At 37.7% G+C, this 18,598-nt stretch overlaps 1 protein-coding gene across 4 annotated transcripts in view; it reads left to right on the forward strand.

The window, feature by feature from the left end:
- Positions 1-18,598, forward strand: part of PGR (progesterone receptor) — a 42,474-nt gene extending 23,876 nt beyond the window's left edge. For 2 of the 4 annotated variants that reach the window (XM_021381278.1, XM_021381279.1), the window contains exons 5-9: positions 848-1,150; positions 2,471-2,615; positions 5,523-5,653; positions 9,163-9,320; positions 12,520-18,598. In XM_021381278.1, the coding sequence (XP_021236953.1) occupies positions 848-1,150; positions 2,471-2,615; positions 5,523-5,653; positions 9,163-9,320; positions 12,520-12,675 (893 nt within the window). In that variant the 3' untranslated portion in view covers positions 12,676-18,598. Of the gene's footprint in view, positions 1-847; positions 1,151-2,470; positions 2,616-5,515; positions 5,655-9,162; positions 9,321-12,519 lie in introns of those variants that run through there. The other 2 variants (XM_021381288.1, XM_021381295.1) reach the window with 2 other exon arrangements.

The raw sequence follows: 18,598 nt of genomic DNA on the forward strand, positions 1-18,598 counted from the left end.
AAACTTGTAGTTAGATACTGAGTGTTGTTGTCTTTGAGCCCTTGAAGGTTTGGTCTTTGGTGTCCATGTGGTGCACCTCCAGCATGCTGCCATGAAAGAATTTGGAAGAGTTGCTACCTACAGCTCTGTATGTTTACATAACCATACCAGGTGTAGTCTCTTTGTGTTTATTTTGGGAAAGCAGTTCAAGTTTTGCTTTGTTTTGTTTTCTGATTAGTTTTTTCCGAACCACTGCACTCTAGAAAGTGAAGGGTTTTCTAAGAGTTAACATGATTTTACAGTATATGTTGACTTTTCAGTCATTCCTGGATTCTATTTTCATTCTTGTGAACAAGGGGAAAATATTACATTAACGATTACCAAAATAGAATTTAGATATGAGACTGAAGTGCCTTTCTGGAATTGAAGAAAAGGAATTTTTGTGCCTAATAATTACTTATTTGCATTTCTGTTTCTGAATATTAGTGAGAAAAAAGAAACTGTGTCCTTAATTAACACTGAATAGCAACTGAACTGTAGAGCCAGCTGGCTGGGCTGTCAGATGGAGCAGTGGGAACTGAACCAGAAAAAACTTTATGAGGTTACAGTAACCTAGAATTCATGCAATAACTTTAGTGGGTGGGTTCATTCATCTTGCAGTGCAGGGAGGAGGTTATGGAAGGATAAACTCTAAAAATTTTCCATGATTATTTCTTAATTATATAAGTAGTCAAAAAATAAATTTAGAAGACAGTTCTATTTGTTGTAAATGGAAAGTGTAATCTAGCACTACTGGAAAATATTGATGTTTCTGTTTTTGTTTTTTTTTTAGACTTTTCTAACAGATCTGCAATTTTTTTTTTTTCAGGTCGAAAATTTAAAAAGCTTAACAAAATTAAGGTTGTGAGGACATTAGATGTTGCACTCCAGCAGCAAGCAGCCCTTCAGGATGAAAGCCAATCTCTAACACAGAGGCTGTCCTTTTCTCCAAATCAAGAAATACAGTTTGTTCCCCCAATGATAAGTGTTTTGCGAGGCATTGAGCCAGAAGTTGTCTATGCCGGTTATGACAATACAAAACCTGAAACACCAAGTTCCTTGCTGACCAGTCTAAATCATCTTTGTGAGAGGCAACTTCTTTGTGTAGTCAAGTGGTCAAAATTGCTACCAGGTAATAGCAATTCTTGTATGTTGTGAATTCTAGTTAAGCAAATATATCATAAGACAAGCAGTCAAAAGAGAACATTGCTTGTTTATTGTCTGCATGTTACTTAATTCTTATGGAATCGTTAAAGGATTAAGTTTCCACTTCATCAGATAATATATGCACTAATCAAATGCATTTTAATGGGAAGCTGTTTGTAAATTAAAGTGTGTTTATACTTATTCCAAAAAGAAACAACAGAAGTCCGGAGTGTTCCTCTTCTTGATTATTATAGCAACCTTTCCATCCTAACCCTTCCTACTCTACTATTCATACTGTGGGTATATATATATTTTTCTTTTCTGCATATTCTTCATTCTCACTCTTGTTGAAAAGATTTTTAAAAGAAACAGGGAAAAACTGCAATAAATACTTCTAGCTAAGCAGCTCACGAGTACTCTATGAGTGAGAAGCAACTGAATTTCTGAGGAACCAAGAATTAAAAAAAAAAAGTCATGATTTTATATCTGTGTTCTCTGTATAGCAATAGAGGCCTGGTCCTGGGATCTATAAAAATCAGTATAATTAATATATTAAGTTGAAAGCCTAGAAATGTGGTTTCATTTGAGCTCAGCTGACACTTCAGTCCTGCAGGAAAATGTCAGACCTCTTAGATGAACTGGGATTGTTCAGTCTAGAAAAGAAGAGGCTCGGGGCAGACCTTATAGCTCTCTACAACTGCTTGAAAGGAGGTTATAGTGAGGTGAGGGTCAGCCTCTTCTCCCAGGTAACTAGTGATAGGACGAGAAGAAATGGCCTTAAGTTGTGCCAGGGGAGGTTCAGGTTGGATATTAGGAAAAATTTCTTCTCAGGAATAGTGATGAGCCCGAAGAAGTGCTGGAGTCACTGTCCCTGGAGGTGTTAAGAAAAGGGTATATGTGGTAAATGGATGGTGATGGGTTGACTGTTGAACTAGACGATCTTAGAGGTCTTTTCCAACCTTAATGATTCTATGTTTCTGTGGTATTTCTTCTCATTAAGTGAGAAGAAAACAAATACTTTTTTACTGAGTCCATTTTTCTTTTGGCTTCATGAGCTGAACCAGTTCACTGAGGCATAGGATGAATGCCAGAGCTTGCTTGAAGGAGGTAACAGGACCAGCTAATAAAGAACAGTTTTTGGTGACAGGGAGCTGTTAGATCATCTCTCATACTTTGCTGCAATCCTTAAAGTAGTAGAAGAGCAAAAGTTACCATAGGCAAACACAGAACTGATGTTCTCTGGGTTTAAATGCATTCAAGATGTTCATAGGTGGTTGTTTATTGTGTGATTTAATTTCATTTCCAGGATTTCGGAATTTACATATTGATGATCAGATAACTCTCATCCAGTATTCCTGGATGAGTCTAATGGTTTTTGCAATGGGATGGAGATCGTACAAACATGTCAGTGGTCAGATGTTATATTTTGCACCAGATCTGATTCTAAATGAGTAAGTAGACTCTACTGCTGCACAATATGAATGATATTTTGAATTTCTTTTTGTCAATAGGAACGTGACTTCATTGAGACCAAGGTTTCATTCATTATTTGTTCTGTTTCAAAATCAGCAGCAAAGTCCACTGATGACATAAAATTCAGTAACTTTGGGAAGGATTGTGTGGGAATCCCAAATATTTTACTGACGTGGCCAAACAAAATGAGTTCAAATATTATTTTGATTATCTAAGAGAAAAGGATTAGAATGATGCTGTCAGAAGATTTACACGAATTCAACTGAATAAGACAAGAGTTCATGTTCAGTAAATGGAACTAAGTGGGATTTTCTTTGGTCGTTGTTGATTGGATGGGTTTTGCAAGTAGTTTGCATATAATCAAAAATGCTCAGTTTTGACAATCTGCTAAAACTCTGAATTGTAGAATTACATTTATTGTTATAGAACTGTAATAGTCTAGCAAGGAGGAGTTGATGTCAGGGATAGAATAGGCTCTTCTTTCGTTCTGGTTTTGGAGCAGGATTATTGGTTTGGATTTTCCTTCACTATGTTGATGAATTCAGATATACTTCATTTCAGTCTTTTCCAGACTTTGAATTTGAAATCAATACACATCCAGGTTTTTGCCAGTGATGTTCTTTATACAAAATGTTCAGTAGAGCAGCCTCTGTAGTTCCTGATCTTTTTTCTTCCAGATGAACTGTAAATCACTGTGAGATGGTAGATGAAATTCATCTCCCATGTATATTAATTGTGCTGTACAAATTGAAACTCTTTGCAAGGATAAGACTCAGAGTGCTTCAAATTCTGTTGTGTCCCCTGTTGTATTCTGGGATGTATCTCATGATTATATTCAGAAATCCACAGTAATGGCTTTAGGCAGTAATGGTATGTCTTGGTGTATTACCTCGCATGTTCTCCACTGCATGCCTTATGAAGAAGACTTTAAGTACTTTCTTCCAGAAGATTGTTGAGATTTATGAGCCCTGCTTATAATTCCTTGTAGATGGCTTCTTGTTTGCAGCTCAAGACCATTTACATTGAGAAAGAGGTGGACTGACCACATGCAATTCTCTCAGCTGTAGAACATCTCATCAGATTTGTGTCAGAAAAATTGTAACAGAGAGCTAAGCATGAAGAGTAACTCTACACTAAATCATAGCTGCCACTATTTACTGGGAAAAAAAGTTAACTTTTAGATCAGTGAAAGGTAACTGCTGAATGCCAGCAGAAATGGCAACCCTCCCTGCCCTGGTCATACATGCCTAAAATTTCACTTAAGCAGGATCAAATGCTATCTGGCTGCATGGTAAAACAGATAAGGAAATGATGTATTTGAAAAATACCTCAGGAAAATACCATTAACTTGCCAATTAAGCTGATCCCTGATCTGACTCACCATGCAGGCAGGAAGGCACTGATGCTAGAAGAGTAAGAGTGCACACCTCGAGGTGGGAAAAGATCATGGAAATTCCATCTACTGTGGCAAACACACTTAGTTTGTTTCAAAATGACCATGAAACCACAGTCCAAAGATTGTTTTGCAGCCAGTTTGTTATTTACTGAATGTGTCTGCAACTGAACTGTAATGCTCTGTGAGAGTGACTTGCTCAGTAGCATCGATTTCAGACCAGGAGAGTGAACAGTGTGAGGTTGACAATGGTTTCATGGACTCGTATAAAAACACTACAAGGCTTTACTGTTACTTAATCTTTGCAGTCTCTGAAAATATCCTTATGAACAGCATGTAATGTACTTTGAAAGCTATCACTCATCTAAGATGCTGTTTATGAATAGGGACTATCAGAAAGGCCAGGCTGGATGGGGCTGTGAACAACTTGGTCTAGTGGGAGGTGTCCCTGCCTATAGCAGGGCGGTGGAACTAGATAGTCTAAAAGGCCCCTTCCAACCCAAACCATTCCATGATTCTATGAAAGGAATAGAAAGGGAGATTTAATGTGGATATGGAAATAACAAATCCAGCCAGATCTAGCAGATATGTTTGAATCACTGAAGAGCTGGTACAAAATTTCGGATATGGAACAAAACTGAAAACATTTCATTTAAGATAACAGTAACACTTCAAATAACATAAGAAAAAAACCTCAATGCATTGAGAAAAGTCTTATTAATGGAAAATATCTTCTATTTCTGTTGTTTGGAACAACAGATTGGAGTACTAGTCTGAACTTTATTAGAGTTACAGTTCCCATTGTAACAAGTGATAAAACTCCATTGGTCTCACGGGGAGCATATTTTTATCAGGTTGTAACTGTACATCATTAATTCAAGGATGCAGCTTTGTAAAATAACTCCATGGTACTGCATCTTCCAGTGAATGTAGAATGAACTCAGTTTAGTTTACAAACTTTAAAATGCTATTGTTTTCATAATTTCTGTTAAAAACTGCCTTTCTAATAAATAAATGCAATAAAATCTATTCACTTCACCAATATCTCAAAGAAAAAAGTGAGATCAAAGTGCTGCAAAAGAATAGATAATTTGATGTATTTCCCCGTGAAATGTCCTATTTACTGCTGCAGGAGTTTAGATAAGGCTGTTTTAATGTCTTCTTTTACTTAAAATATTTTTTTAATAGATATATGTTTAATACTTTAACTGTTTCTGTAATGGCACAAAATGCTACAAAATAATTCAGTTGCTATTAGCAGAAAAATTTTACACTTGCAACAAAAAATTTTGATGTGCATTAAATAGACATTTCTGCAAAACCTGTGACCAAGTTTCCATTAACTTTCAGCCTCTTCAGTTTTATGTGATAATTACATTGCTAAGAAGGCACTTCCTTGAAACAATTAGTAACTAAGCTGCTCCTTTTCTTTATTTTCATGTTTTTGCTTTTTATTTCTTTTTTTTTTTTTTTTACCTTTTCTGGGTGTAAGACAGAGGATGAAAGAATCATCATTCTACTCGCTGTGTCTATCCATGTGGCAACTCCCGCAGGAGTTTGTCAGACTCCAAGTTAGCCAAGAAGAGTTCCTATGTATGAAAGCACTACTGCTTCTCAATACAAGTAAGTTCTTTTATTTCTTTCTAACATACCGCTAGTAAAATCTTTGTTTTGAACAGTGTTGTTTAACTTGACAATTGCTGAGCTATCTGGCTTAACAAATGGAAAGCTTCTTCAGGAGGAAAGTGTTAGTACTTCAAGACCTAAAAATGTGTTTGTAATGTTTATAAGGAACAAATAATCCATTTCATCATTGTCTTTATTTTGTATAAAGGCACTGGAGAAATGTTGGATCTCTTTCAATGTGTTGGAATACTGTATTATACATTTTCAAAATGTGTACATATTAATGTGAGGAAGAATGACTCCAGATGACTCTACACAGATGAAAATCTCCTACAAGAGATTAGAAATATATAAATATATAAATATTTAATTGCTTAGATACATTTATGACATTCGAACCTTCCATACCATTAAGTTCAAATGAAATAATAAAAAAACATGCTGCAGTGGTCCACTCCCTCTCACTTATGAGTGCATCAGTTTAACAGTAATCATTAAGCCACCATTCTTTATCTACTGCATTTCCCATATAAACTCATTTTTAAGATCATGTGCTTATATGTATGCAAGAAATTAATTGAAAAATATGAAAGTATTTTTGCCTATGCTGATGAGTTTTGCTTTCAGTGTCACTCCTGCACTTACTGTCTTATAGGATAAAAAAAATTGTCAGATCTTTGGGAAAAGGAACACACCTAACCATTGTTGCTGAGACATTTAGTAAGTGTTTGGTACTGTATAAAGACAATACTCTCCACAAAACAGTGTTCAGAAAACTGTATAACCTGATTGTTCTATAAAGTGCTTTTTGAGAGTATTTCTATTTCATGCTCTTCAAATGTGAGTGTGGGCATTTCAAACCTTCATATACTAACAGTAAATCATGTCTCATCTTTCAGTCTCTCATTCTATCCTCTACTTGATTTATTATTTAGACAAACTAGCTTTACTTTCTTTTTAAAGAAACAGTGATTTGTATTGTAGATAATTAAATATCATTCACAATACATTTCTAATTCTGAATGGAAACACCAGCTTTAGTTTTAACATTATTTTCAATTTTACATTTTTTTCCTTTGAGTTTACTGTGGCTTAGACTTTTTCTCTTTTCTACAGTACTTGTGACAGTTTTAAAACTGTCTCAAAAGTAGAATTAGTCTTTGCAAAAAGTAGACCAATTTTTTATTTCCTGCAGTTGTTTCGATTTTCTAGTTCCTTATTTATTACATGTTTTACGTGCAGACATATGTTATATGCTATGCTGCATTAATACTCAAAAGTTCTAAATAGTTTTCCACACAACAGAGGCCACACACATCTAGGAACTAATACTGTGAATAGTTCAGAAAGAATATGATCTAAGAAAGTAGGACTGTTTTGTGGAGAATACAACACGCTTAGTCCAGTATTTCATCTTTATCAGCTGCCAAAAGGAATCAGACGTGACATGTCATCCCTAAAAGCCAGACTATTACTAGATATGTGGAAGCAATCACAATTTCTATTGTCTGTTTTTATTTAAATTCAGATCTGGGTTGGAATCAGAGTGTGATTTCCATAGCCCAGCTCAGTGCTTAAACACTTGTCTGTACAGCAAACTTGTTATTCTGTATATATATATATGTCTCCCTCCTTCCCTCCAGACATTCAGTTGTCTGAGGAAATGCTGACATGAGCGATCAATGTCAAGTTGGGTCATTTCCTCTCTTGGACAGTCTCCCATGAAATAAAAGACTTGTGCTTCAGAGTAGAGTAGAGATTTGAACTTTGCTTTGTCAGCTCTCTCTGGGCTCAAGGTGAGGAAAGATCTTAATTTTACCACTTGCCTCAAATGTCTTTATCTGCCTTACCTTCTCCTGAGGAGCCAAACATGACTTAGGCAGTTGATTTCAAAGTGGAGTTTATGGCTTCTGGAGAGAGTAAAGGGTTTTCCACTTGATTCCCTTTTAGGGAATGGATGTGGGTCCAACCCCTGTGCAGCTGTCTCCTTTTGGGTGGCTTCTGTTCCACTCTGGGGTATCTAATAATATTGTGCATTTTATAGAGTCAGCACACTGGTATTTTCTTTAATTCCAGAAAGCAACAAATCACCCGAAATTTAGGTGTTACAGTGTTGAATAATTCAATATCATCATGAACCAAACTTCAAATTATTTATTTTGTAAATACATACATATATTTAGAGATTCAAATGAACTCAGTCATGGCCAGATAGTAGCCATGGCATGATACCAGACTGAAGGTACACGACATACCCAGCATGTAATTTATTTAATTATGTGAGCTACTGCCCACAAGACTCTTTTAGAGTCCATAGAGAAAAATAACCATTTCCACAGTGTAATTCATGTCTTTCTAAAGCTACTTATACAACAGTGAATATGTTGTGTGCCCTATATTTACCTGATTTTTTCCACTGAAAATTCAGGGAGCTGTGGTAACTAGATAAGATGGAGTTGCCTATGTTGTGAAGTGTCCTTCCTCGTATGCATGCTGTCAGAAGATGAAATGTTAAATGTGACATTACAGTGTGAAATGTCACTGGAAAAAGAAAAAAGAAAGGGGAAAGGAATTTTTCTTTCAAAAAAAAAGTATTTCTGAAACCAGATTATATTTCAGTATATGATTTTTTTTGCAAAGCAAGGATTTAGATTTGAGTGTCAGCTGGGAATATTCTTTCAAGTTTCATTTTTTGAAATGTTCATTTTGTAGTTGTCTTCAACAACATAAATTATAGGACTTATATATAACATGCTTCCACGTCAAGGAAAGTAGTGTTCAGAGCATATGCACATTTCCTTACAATGCTGCCTAAATTTAGAATCAGTGCTCAAGTATGATCTTATCACTAGGAGTCACTCACAGGTTCATTTTTTGTTGTTCTCTGTATGCCTTCGTTTTGATCCTAACAACAGACCAGTAAGGGAAAAGTGAGTTGAGCCATTTGCTTCCCTTTGCTAGTTTATCTAAAAAATATTCATATTTAAGACTCTGAGAGTATGTCTGTTCTTTTGAGTAAAAGAGGTCTAAACAGGAAGCTTGAGCCTTGGATGCTTTACTGTCTGCATTACTTAAGAACTGTTACTTCATTCCATGACTCCATTTCAAAGCACTCCAGCTAGATCTAGGATAAATTTGCTCTAGGAAGGGCTGGCTCTTGGCAGTGTAAGATGAGCCAGCCCATTAGATATTTCCTTAAGGACAGGAGCAGTTCTTTTGGCCATCTTCTTTCAGCTCATAGCCTTAAACTTCATCTATACCTATTTCTAGACATCAGAGGTTAGCACAACTGACTGTTCTTGATACATCCTTTGACCTTTTTGTATGATTATTTCTGGAGAAACGGACTAACAGGAAGAAGTACAGGAAGAAGTAGCTGGCATATAGTAACAAATTACACTGCATAGTATGAACTATGAACTATGCACTATGAACTGTTCCCTTACTTTAAATCTCTCTTTTTGCCTTAAGAATACATTGCAAAACAAATGTTGCTGTCTTTTTAGTTCCTTTGGAAGGTCTAAGAAGTCAAAGCCAATTTGATGAGATGAGAACGAATTACATTAGAGAACTGGTGAAGGCCATTGGTTTGCGGCAGAAAGGTGTCGTGGCTAACTCGCAGCGTTTCTATCAGCTTACGAAACTGATGGATTCCATGCATGACGTAAGTTTACTTATTAATTTGTGGGGGTTTTTTAAGTCAGAAGCAATTTGAATTTCTTTAAAGTAAATTTTTGAAAAATGCCTAGTTAACATTTCTAAACTAAAAATAATATAACTACACTTCTCCTTCAATGTGTGAATAGATAGTTGTATATTTATTAATCAAAACACATTGTATACACTTCCCCCTCTGCTTGGCTCTCCCCCTCTACTCGGCTCTTGTGAGGCCCCATCTGGAGTACTGCGTCCAGGCCTGGGGCCCTCAGTACAGGAAAGATGCAGAGCTCTTGAAACGAGTTCAGAGGAGGGCCACCAAGATGATCAGAGGGCTGGAGCACCTCTTCTGTGAAGAAAGGTTGAGGGAACTGGGCTTGTTTAGCTTGGAGAAGAGAAGGCTCCGGGGAGACCTCATTGTGGCCTTCCAGTACCTGAAGGCAGAGTATAAACAGGAGGGGGAACGATTGTTTACGAGGGTGGATAGCGATAGGACAAGGGGGAATGGTTTTAAACTGAGACAGGGGAGATGTAGGTTAGATATTAGGAGGAAGTTTTTCACGCAGAGGGTGGTGATGCACTGGAAGAGGTTGCCCAAGGAGATTGTGGATGCCCCATCCCTGGAGGCATTCAAGGCCAGACTGGACGTCGCACTGGGCAGCCTGGTCAAGTGGTTGGCGACCCTGCACTCAGCAGGGGGGTTGAAACTAGATGGTCTTTGAGGTCCTTTTCAACCCAGCCCATTCTATGGTTCTATGATTCTACGATACAAGATTTAAGTATTTGAGAAAAGGCATTTGAATGCTACCACTACATTATTTCTGTATCTAGCACAGTTAAGATTGTTGGTAGAGCTGTGTGTGTCTGTATGTTTGTACATGTATGTTTACATGTATTTGTACATGTTCGTGAAAATATTTACAGAATGCAAAGAATAGGGAATTTGTAAGAAAGCCAAGATTGATTTTGCATCAGTTCAACTATTTTACACATATATTGTATGCTGTTTCTTTCAGTATCAGTCCATATTCTGGAATTGATTAATCTTGGAGATCTCTAATACTGATTTAGAAATTCATAAGTGTTTTAAAAGATGCATCTGAATACTTTACAGATCCCTGAAAATCCAGCATGCATCTTATGGGCTTAGCATCCATTAAAACTGGGGAATGTTATTCCCTACAATTACCCATGTGAATAATGTTTTGTAATATGTTGTGTATATCTTCAAGAGAGGCAAGAAACTGCAATACGAGGCCATACCTCCGCTTGAACAAGGACTGGTGGAATGGCACTAAGATACTTTAAGAAGTGAGGTGATTTTGAATTCTGTGGCTGTGACAAGCTCATAGTGAGTTCAGGGAAGGATGAGGTCTTCGTATTCTTTTGCATTTAGGAAACGTGCATTTAATTTTAATTTTTTTTTTTTGTAAATAAATTCATTTCTTCATATAAAACTTTCCTTGTCACTAATTCCTCCATCTAATAGGGAAAAAAACTGAAGATCCCATTTATGAAGGTTAAGAAAGGTAACAATATTGATAATAATGTGGTTCACTGGGTAGTCTGGAATCCTTTGATCCACTGCACAGACCTCTCCATCAACTTTTGCTATCCACAGAAATCACATTGACCATTAAACTGTCACATCTTCTCAGATACCATCAAAAGGTGAATGGGACAAGGATGAAAATCACAGAATTGCAAGGGTTGGAAGAGACCTGTAGAGATCAGCAAGTCCAACCCCTCTGCCAAAGCAGGTTCCCTGCAGTAGGTTGCATAGGTAGGCATCCAGGCAAGTCTTGAATATCTCCGAAGAAGGAGATGCCACAGCCTCTCTGGGCAGCCTGTTCCAGTGCTCTGTCACCCTCACTGTAAAGAAGTTCTGCACATTTGTGTGAAATTTCCTGTGTTCTGTCCTATCACTACAAACCACTGAAAAGAGTCTGGCCTCGTCCAGTTGCCTCCTGCACTTTAGATATTTATAAGCATTGATCAGATCCTCTCTCAGTCTTCTCTTCTCTTGGCTGAACAGACGCATGTCTCTCAGCCTTTCCTCATATGGGAGATGCTCCAGGCCCTGTATCATCTTTGTTGCCCTAATCATCCTTAATACAAAGTTAGACAACAGAATGTTCTGAAGGGAGGATACTGAGATTAGCTAGAAGTTATAGTGGTAGTTGAAATCATCATCATTTGGAATGTCAGTGCTAAACCCTTCTCTGGAATTCAGTCAGCCAGCTTTTACTTGCAAAAACAGTTCCTGGCCAGTAGACTACTCATGCTACCAGTGCTTAAGGAATCTGTCATCTGATGTTTGCATCTGTCTTGCTTGGAATAAAAGACCTTCCTGCCTTACTTGGAATAAGAATTTTCAGTCTGGATCTCACAGCATCCGGAGAAGAATTGAGTACTGAGCTATTTCTTCATTTCATATACTTAAACATAGTAAAACAGCCACGTGGAAACAAGTGAGTGAGGCTTGCAGTGGAACATCCAGCAAAGTGATGGCTGGGGTAGTATTTGGTCTGTGGAGTGTCTGAGTGCAAGTCCCTGTTTCAGCTCAGACTGAGAGAAATAGATGGTACAAGATAGGCCATTGCAGCAGAGGGACTACACGTTGTTAAAGCCCAGGATAACAGTAAGAATAGGATACTAGACAACATAAAGGTCACAGGTCTTAAAGAAAAACTGCTAAAAAATTGGAACTTCCTAGGGAAGATAGGTGAAAGGGTGCATGTAGTAGCAGTTGCTTTCTAGGAACAAGGGCCTATGAAATTTAACATTAACAGCGTATCCAGATATGATCATATCAGAGCTATGGGAAACCTCAAAAAGAAATAGAAAATGCTATCCTCAGGGCAATATTTGAATATCATCTAGTAAACAAGGCATTGAGACTTATGTTGAATATAAAATGAAAGCTGGAATGCTCCATTGTTCATGGTACATGTAATAAGTGAGGATGATGCTAGTGAGTCAGCCTTTTTTAGGACACGTCATTTGGGTATATTTTATGATTTTTGCGTTGGGATTATATTTTAGTAGGGAATAGCAAGTTATACTCATTATTGGTTCAAGGAATAACATTAAGATATAATAATGATGTTAGCTGATGGTTGTGTGAGCTAAGTGATTGATAGCATGTTTATCTGGCTGCACTGCTGTTAGCCTTATTTATTATGTTTGTATTTTATCAAATCCAGCTAGTGAAACAGCTCCATCTCTTCTGTCTGAACACATTTCTCCAGTCCCGTGCACTGAGCGTTGAATTCCCCGAGATGATGTCAGAGGTGATTGCTGCCCAGCTGCCCAAGATTCTGGCAGGGATGGTGAAACCTCTTCTCTTTCACAAGAAGTGAAATGTCTTCTCTCTTATCATAGAGATGATTTCTGGGTCAGTTTTTCTTTGTTTATTTTGGTCAGGATTTTGCAATGTCAGGACTTCAGTGTATTTGTCATACCCTGCCTACTGCTTTATACTTGTAACATACACAAGCCATTTAAGCTTGATGTACATATTATGAGTTCCTGATTCCTTAACTGCAAAAATCACAACAGTCATAAGAAATGTTTTGTAAACTTGGGTAGATCGCTTTTTAGATATGCATAAGAATGACAATGAATAGAGTTTTCAGATTTCTAAGAACAGTTATCTTATACATTTTTCTTACATATTACGCACTTTCGAATTTCTGATATGACATGGTGTAAACTTTTTAATACAGTGTGTGCATGTGTACATGTGGGCATGTGCATGGTCCTAAAAATTTTGAGGGAATTAAAATGTATATTGCCCACGCTTTCTCACGGATATTTGACTTTTTATTTACTAATCTGCTTCACAGAAATATTCTTTCAAAGTCAACTGTTCAAGTTTAAGTAGAGATTGCTGCAATATGAGTAACTAAAGTGCTCTCCACAAAATATGTAAATACGGATTCATGTTCTTCTCTGTGCTCATGCTGTATTGAAACTATGATATCAGCTTGCTTTTTTCTGCATCATTCAGTGCAGTTCTCCTTCAAAAATCAGAAAGCATAGGAAAATTTCAGTATATATTACACCGGAAGTAACATGTATGGAAACCCACACAGCTTCGGTTTGTGTTATTTTCCTTAAAAATTTGGCACTTATTAAAGCTAAAACACATCGTTGTAATCTTAAATTTATCAACTTAACTTAAAAGTTATGTATTTCAGAAGTTTTAAATAGAAATGTTTTCCCTGACTACAACTCTCAATAATCTTGATGTTTTGAATTCCAGTGTTGAATACTCAAACAACCAGTACCATCAAATTTTAGAGAGGTCAAAAACAAAAAGAAGTGGAAAGTATGACTACAAACATTTTGATACACATAAAGTTCATCTTAATACCATTTAGTGAAGCTACATATTTTATACTTTAAAGGCATGCTATTATTATAGTTGGAGTAACAGTATGAGAAGTTGGGCTAAACTAGCATTATACATTCAAGAGGAACGTCATGCTTTTCATGGAAATGAAATATTTGACTAAAAAATGATAATGTTGTTGTTCCTTTAGTATGGATACGAAGCAACTCGTATTTGAGAGTAATTTGAGTAAACTGCTGATATATTCAAACAAACAGAAATGGATAAAGCTCAAGAAGAATTTAGATTATTAAAATCTGACAAATTTTTGCCAGTCACTAAAAATGATACCCAGCTTCTCTAGCAATCAGCGTAGGAGATTGCGAGTCTTGAATAATTGTTGGCCATGTGCTATTGGTCTTCCCCATTAGACACTGGATGCATCCACTGTGGTAGCATACTGCTTGTGCTGTGTAACATGGTATGTATGGACATATCTTTGTCAGGTAAGCAAAGGCCCATCATGAAGAAGTTACATAGCAGATAGGAATAAAAGCATCCCACACAGTAGTACAAAACCCACTGGAGCTGTGGCAAAGAAGTGACCCAAGGTAGAATGGTCTAAGCAGACTTTTGTGTTTGTTTGCTAGGTTCATAGCTTTTAACTGCCCCCAAACAAGCTATTTCTTACTTATTCAGTACAGTCTGACTGTTATCTGTGATCCTTAAAGCAATTGTGTTTTAATAAATAACACAAAATTCTGTTTCTACATAACAAAGTTTTGTTTTCTTTACTTTTCTTTGTATTTACATTCAGTTATACAGTTGTCCATTTACACCATTCTTCTTTTGTATAACAACAGTATTTTCATGCAGTCCTTGGGGGTTTAAGCATTGCCATATGATTTTCCATCTAATAACTAGACTTTCTGTGTTGCTGTTTAGATTAAACTGTTATCAGAAACTTCCCACACTAAAAGTGGTTCCGCAACACAGAATCACAGAATCAAAAGGGCTGGAAGGGACCTCTGGAGATCATCCAGTCCAAACTCCTCCTAAAGCAGGTTCCCTACAAGAGGATGCACATGGAAGCGTCCTGGAAAGTTTTGAATATCTCCAGAGGAGACTCCACAACTTCTGTGGGCAGCCTGCTCCAGTGCTCTGTCACCCTCACACTAAGGACTTTCTCATGTTCAGATGGAAATTCCTGTGTTCCAGTTTGTGCCCGGTGCCCCTTGTTCTGTCACTGGGAACCACCAAAAAAGGCCTGGCCCCATGCCTTCTCAGTCTTCTCCAGGCTGAACAGTCCCACATCTCTCAGCCTTTCCTCATAAGGAAGACGCTCCTCCAGATCCCAAATCATGTTTGTAATCCTCCCATGGACTCTTTCCAGAAATTCCCTGTCTTTCTTGAACTGGACATAGTACTCCAGATGTGACCTCACCAGAGTAGGGTAGAGGGGGAGGATCACTTCCGTCGACCTGCTGGCCACACTCTTTATAATGCACCCCAGGATACCATTGGCCTTCTTGGCCACAAGGGCACACTGCTGGCTCGTGGAACACCCTAATTCTGAATACAGAAAATGGAGCAGGCATTCTGCTTGCTTTAGGAATACTGTAGATAAATCAACATCTGCCTTTGTACAAGCCCTAAAATTTGTTCCAAGTGTCTACTGTGCCCCTGTCCCACAAACACAGCATATTAGTTTGAAATGCTCTACATTTGTCTCAAAGACATAATCCAAAAAGGAAGAATAGGTGTCTTTTGGGAACAGGTTACCACATTTTCAAATGGTGTTTCTTGAAGATCTCTAACTCACAGAAGAAAATCCTGGAAATCATGGTCATGCTAAATTATGCACTGCATAACACAGGACAAGTTTGGCTAAATATGATTGCTATTTAATTTGAAAATTTTGTGTTCATTACTTGATTGTCTGAAGTTGGACAAAAGTGTTTTAATTCGAGATCTTTCAGTTCTGAACAGTTTATATAAGAGCCAGTAGTCTCCCTTTTGATGCCGTCATTTGCTCCAGATTACACAGATGCAGTTAACAGTAATCAAGACACAAGATTACTTCCTTTCCCATAGAAATCTCATCTACTGTGACTTTTCAGCACTGCACTGTTGTCCAGAGGGTCACCTGCAAACCTTTTTTCTTTGAGATTTTTTTACAGATGAAGAGGTTGCCTATATTTCATTGCAATGAAATTTAATTTAATTAATTAATTTAATTTTCTTTAAAAACTAAGATTTTTTTTTTTTTACCTGAGATTTACAAGTAGATGTAAACAAAGCAATTTATGCTGCTTCTCTCTGCATTGAATAAGTCATAGGAAGGCTGGATCTTACGCTGCATTTTGCGTTCTAGAAGGAAGATGTTTCAGCAGACAGTGTTCTGCTCTCTGGCTCTTAGGAGGTGCCTGATTACCTTTTAAAAGGTATTTTGAGCTAATTGCAAAGTTTACCACCTTCTGGAGATTGCAGACATTTTTTTTTTTGTCTAGGTGACACCAAAAGTTATCTATCTTACACTAAATAATGACAGCTATGCCCGAAACCCTCATATTATGCAGAATATCTATGTTTTTGACATAAAGCCTTTAGCATTGCCTTCTGCTGTTACTTAAGTGCAGCAAGCAAACACAAGCATGAAGTCCACTGTTTTCTTTGGTTCCTAATGTTGTCATTCAGCTTTGCAGAGGCATCACATGCTTCAAGTGTTGTCATTTCTAAGACTGTTCTGAGTGTCGAACTGCCTGGAGTGGCAGTTCTCTGCAGGACAGAGCTGAGTTGGTTTGTTCAGGATGGAGGCAAACAGTCTGAGAACCTTCCAGCAGATTTCCTGGGGCTTGGCAGTGCTCTGGCTGTGCGTGCACCATAAACTGAAGCTCTGGAATTCCGGCTGTTCCTTCAGCTGTGCTGCAGTTCTGTTGCCTGGTGTTGTACGTAAAACAGAGAAGCTGAGATTTCGCTCTATATTTTCACAGGCCAGTTTTCTGTAGACCATTTTCTGACCAGCCAGTGCTTCGTTAGTACCTTAGCACTGTTTAGCATTTTTTTTATAAAGTACAGAAGTATGTTTCTCTCAGTTATCTACTGTGTGAACAGAGCGTGGACATGATAGAATGACAGGAAATAAACTGGAAGAGCAGGCGTCAGTCCTGCAGGCACTAGGACAGGTCGTGATAATTAACCTTAAGGGCTTTCTAAAACTAGAGCTCCCCTAAAAACTTCCTGTGGTTTTGTGACATTATGCTAATAATTCCATTATTAATAACTGAAGCTTTTGTTTCAGTTATTGATAGCATATATATGATAAAGGTGATGTCTAGATTACTGTATCTATTATATATGGTAATATCTGCAGGATCCTCCCCATGTCTCCCACCTGCCCAGGCTGGATTAGCTTGACCTTAAAGCAGGAGGGTGTGGAGCTGCCCTCCTCCCGTGCCTCTTGCCTCGTGTGCCAGTCATGGCACGCTGACCTCCCTTTCTTTTGGATAAGTCAGCTTGCAGCCACAGAGCCAATGGCCAAAGCTCTCCCAAACTTCCATGGCTCAAAAGCCTGTGTGTATGTACTGCCAGGGTGGATTGTCAGCACGGCTGGATTTATTGGTTTGTACTGCTTTGTGTCATGGTGACCTGACTTGAACAGAGGAATTGTTTTTCATTTAGTTCTCTTTTCCCCCTTGGAAGATGAAAAGGAAAAAAAAAAGTCATGTTTTAGATGTTTTCATATTGAAATTTATGAGTTGTTTTTTAGATGCATGCTATTCATTTGTTAGATTGACATTATTTGCATGTGGAATGATATTGTAGCTTTTCAGATGCTTGGACAGAAACATGCAGTAAAAGGTGGCTGCGTGAGTAATAATAACTTAAAAATTAGCTGTCTGTAGTCCTTAGAGAGAAAATCACCCTCAGAAGGCTCCAGTGTGTTGGAACTGAAGTCCTTAATGCAGCAGCTGCAGAACTTCTAAGAATATGACCAGTACTACTCAAGTTCTTAAATACAAAATGAACAAAAATACATGCATTTTTTTATTACATGTATTTATTTGCTTACATTGAGGTGTTTTCTTTCATGGTTTGGGCCCATGGTACTCTGCACAAAGGTGTGTAAAGACTGCAGTGTCTATCTAAAGACTGTCAAGGAGTGGTGAAATGTCATTGAATTCTAGTTCATTATTTAAAGCTGGCAACGTTTTGGCTTCTTGCAACCATGAGGTGTGCTCATTATGAAAGCACCATCCCAAGTCTGTTAGTCACAGATCATGTCTTTCTGACCACGGAAACTAAATTAACCTCTCACCTCACGATGTACAATAGTTCCTTCAGTCCAGCATTCAGGCAGATCAGTGAGGAGGTTCTCACAATGTCATTTACATGGTCTCACTCTACTGCATTTTTCCCACAGCTCAATTGAAATACCCGCCCATCCAGGCTTGTACTAGAAATTGCTTTTGTTGTGCTGAGGAAGAAGAAATGTATAATTTCCAGGAATCCCAGACTCCACATCAGTGAGCTCTATGACTGTGTACTTTTGTATGGAGAGGGAACAGATTGCATGAAAGCACCTGGTGGGCACAATAAATGTCTTTGCCACTGAGTTTTGTCAGGGATAACTGGGTAGCCCAGTGCAGGGAGCTTTGTGTTACACAGGTAAGACTGTTATGGACGTGATCATTGTTTCTTGGATGTACCATTTTCATATTTGCCATTTCTCATACACAAGATAAAAGTACAGTAATGGTTTTACACCTCATATTGTTACTTTTGTTTTTGTCCAGTCTGAAACATTAGTCATCTACAAAGCCCTCAAGTTAAGAACGTTGGTTATGTGAGGTCTTTTTCTGTATGTATGACTGCGTGTGTGAGGAGGGCCCCTGCTGTAAGTCCATATATCTTATATTTTGTATGAATAAATACATATTACAAAATTA

The sequence above is a fragment of the Numida meleagris genome, chromosome 1 (genome assembly GCF_002078875.1).
Source record: "Numida meleagris isolate 19003 breed g44 Domestic line chromosome 1, NumMel1.0, whole genome shotgun sequence".
NCBI classification, from domain to species: Eukaryota; Metazoa; Chordata; class Aves; order Galliformes; family Numididae; genus Numida; species Numida meleagris.